At 25.1% G+C, this 2,505-nt stretch overlaps 1 protein-coding gene across 1 annotated transcript; it reads left to right on the top strand.

Moving 5' to 3' along the window:
* The first annotated feature begins 287 nt into the window (after positions 1–287).
* On the top strand, positions 288–2,144 carry LOC106753536 (MLP-like protein 43). Its single transcript, XM_014635354.2, has 2 exons — positions 288–517; positions 1,671–2,144. The coding sequence occupies exons 1-2, from the start codon at positions 331–333 to the stop codon at positions 1,940–1,942; spliced, it is 459 nt and encodes a 152-aa protein (XP_014490840.1). The 5' UTR covers positions 288–330; the 3' UTR covers positions 1,943–2,144.
* Positions 2,145–2,505: the final 361 nt, after the last annotated feature.

Below are 2,505 nucleotides of genomic sequence, written 5' to 3'. Positions count from 1 at the left end.
TTCTGACATATATATTGTTAAAAAATTGTTAAAAAGTTGTTAAATATTTTTTTCCTATTTGGAATTTTCCAATTTCATTTCACCAGTTAGGGTAAAAAAAAGAAAAACAACCACTTAGGTTAAGCATAGTTAAATATTATAAAATATACAAATAATTAATTATCTTATCACATGAGCCAGAATTTATTTCTTCAAAAGCATGCTCAATTAATATAATTAGTTGGTAGCTGAAGAGATTGGTAAGAATTTTTCTATTTAAGGAGTAATTCTCATCCCTCTCTACATTATCCCATTCGTTTCCTCAATTGTTTGTTTCTTCAATCCTTCATAATGTCACTTACTGGAAAAATTAGCACTGAACTTCCAGTTCATGCAACTGCAGACAAATGGTTCCACATCTTGACGAAAAAGCTCCACCATGTTCAACACGTTGCTGGTAAAATTCATGGAGCCAAACTCCATCAAGGTGATGATTGGCATACCAATGATTCGGTCAAACACTGGACTTATACCTTAGGTAATTATGTTCATTATTAAATTGTGTTTAAATATATATGTTAGACAAATCAAATTGTGAGAAATTCATGACTTATAATATTATTCCTTACTTAATTTTAATGCATATAGACCAAACCTATTATCATATTTGGATTATACTTTTCAATAGGTATTTAAAGAATAAGAAAATAAAATAATTAATACTTATTACAATAAACTAGTTTCACTCATGCATATAATTTGATTAGTCCTCTTATTTTATGTTTTTATTATTGTTAAAATGGAATCTTTATGGAATTATTGATAATAAGTTTATGAAAAACACTAATTATTTTTCTTATAATATATATATATATATATATATATATATATATATATATATATTATTAAGTCCATATAAGATTTAGTGAGATTGATTTATCAACAAAACTAAGTAGTGATTAAGGATGTGTGTGTCAACTAAAGTTAAGGTAGAGTTATGATATACAAATTAATGCAAATTTTAAGTTACAAATTTTACGTTACAAATTGATTATGTAAAATTGAGTTAGACTTAAGGTTATTTCTTAAGATGAATTTACAATAATATATAAATTAATACAAACATTATTTTATAAGTAAATTTTGTAAGATTTAATAAATTTAAAGTTCATTTCTCATTGAAAGCTCATTCTAGAATGACATGTTATTCGTGGAGCCTATTATGTCATTTTTCATGATACTATTATCGAATTATTGTTTAGTCTTACGTTCAAGTTATATATATTAGACGTGAAGTAAGTGAGTTAAAAATTATACATTAATTAGAAAGAAGACGGATTTACAGTATATAATTGAATATAAATCTCATTTAATAAGTTAGTTTAGTAAAATTAAGTTTAAAATCAATTTTTTATATTACATTTTATGAATTTGAAAATCAGTTTGATGTATGTGTAAATACTGTTTTACTGATTTTTTTTTCAAAGCTTTTGCCAAACTTTATCCAAGTTTAAACAAAGGCAAGAAAAAGATAGAAATAGAAAAATTACCATTGTATGGAGATCGGAATTTAAAAAAATATATTATAGAGGCTAAATATATTTGTCATGAATTTAGAAAATGAGTCATCAATTACATAATTTTGTAATAATATTTTTGTGTTTAAATGATTGGTTATTGTGAAACAACAGACGGTAAGACAGTAACATGTCTTGAAAGTATTGAATCGGTTGATGAACAGAATAAAACAATTGTATTCAAGCTCTTTGGTGAAGCTGTGGATGATAAATATAAGCCGTTGAAGCTAACCATTGAAGTCATAGAGAAGGATGGTGGCAGAACTTCAATCAAATGGACCATTGAATATGAGAAGCTAAGAGAGGATGTTCATCCTCCATATGGCTACCTGGAATTATATGACCATATGACTAAGGATCTTGATGCTCATATTGTCGAGGCTTAAAAAGATGCCACCAAATAAGAATTGAAAGAAGGTTGTAGCCAAAGATAATGTTCATGTATGTACTACAATATCTGTGAAGTTTGATGATAATATAATATTTTTATTGTTTGTGTGTAATAATAATAATAAAATGCATGTGGGTAATATATATGTCAAAAAGGTGTTCAATAAAAGGATATCTTTTGGTGATCCTCTTTTCTCATTGGATTTTGTCGGTATATAATATTATTAGAGTCCGTGATGACTAGAAATTTTCTTCTAAATATTTTTCTTTATATATGGAGCACACAATCACATATTGGAATAACAAGTAAAATATACAAGAACATTGAATTGTATAGTTAAATATTTTGAGGGTTTTTGTAAATACGGCTTTAATATATAATTAGATATTTTTTTTTATTTGATAAATCATTTAACGACTAATTTTATCAATAAATAATTCCATCTATCATAATATTCTTATTAATTCACAAATCTAGATAAATATTTTTATTAATAATTAAAATTTTAAAATTCATTGATAAACTTTTTTTATCGGAAGAATTTTTTTTATTGGTAAA

Source organism: Vigna radiata, unplaced genomic scaffold (assembly GCF_000741045.1).
Source record: "Vigna radiata var. radiata cultivar VC1973A unplaced genomic scaffold, Vradiata_ver6 scaffold_137, whole genome shotgun sequence".
NCBI lineage: Eukaryota > Viridiplantae > Streptophyta > Magnoliopsida > Fabales > Fabaceae > Vigna > Vigna radiata.
The sequence above is the reverse complement of the archived record's forward strand: the minus strand, read 5'-3'. Positions and strand labels throughout refer to the sequence as shown.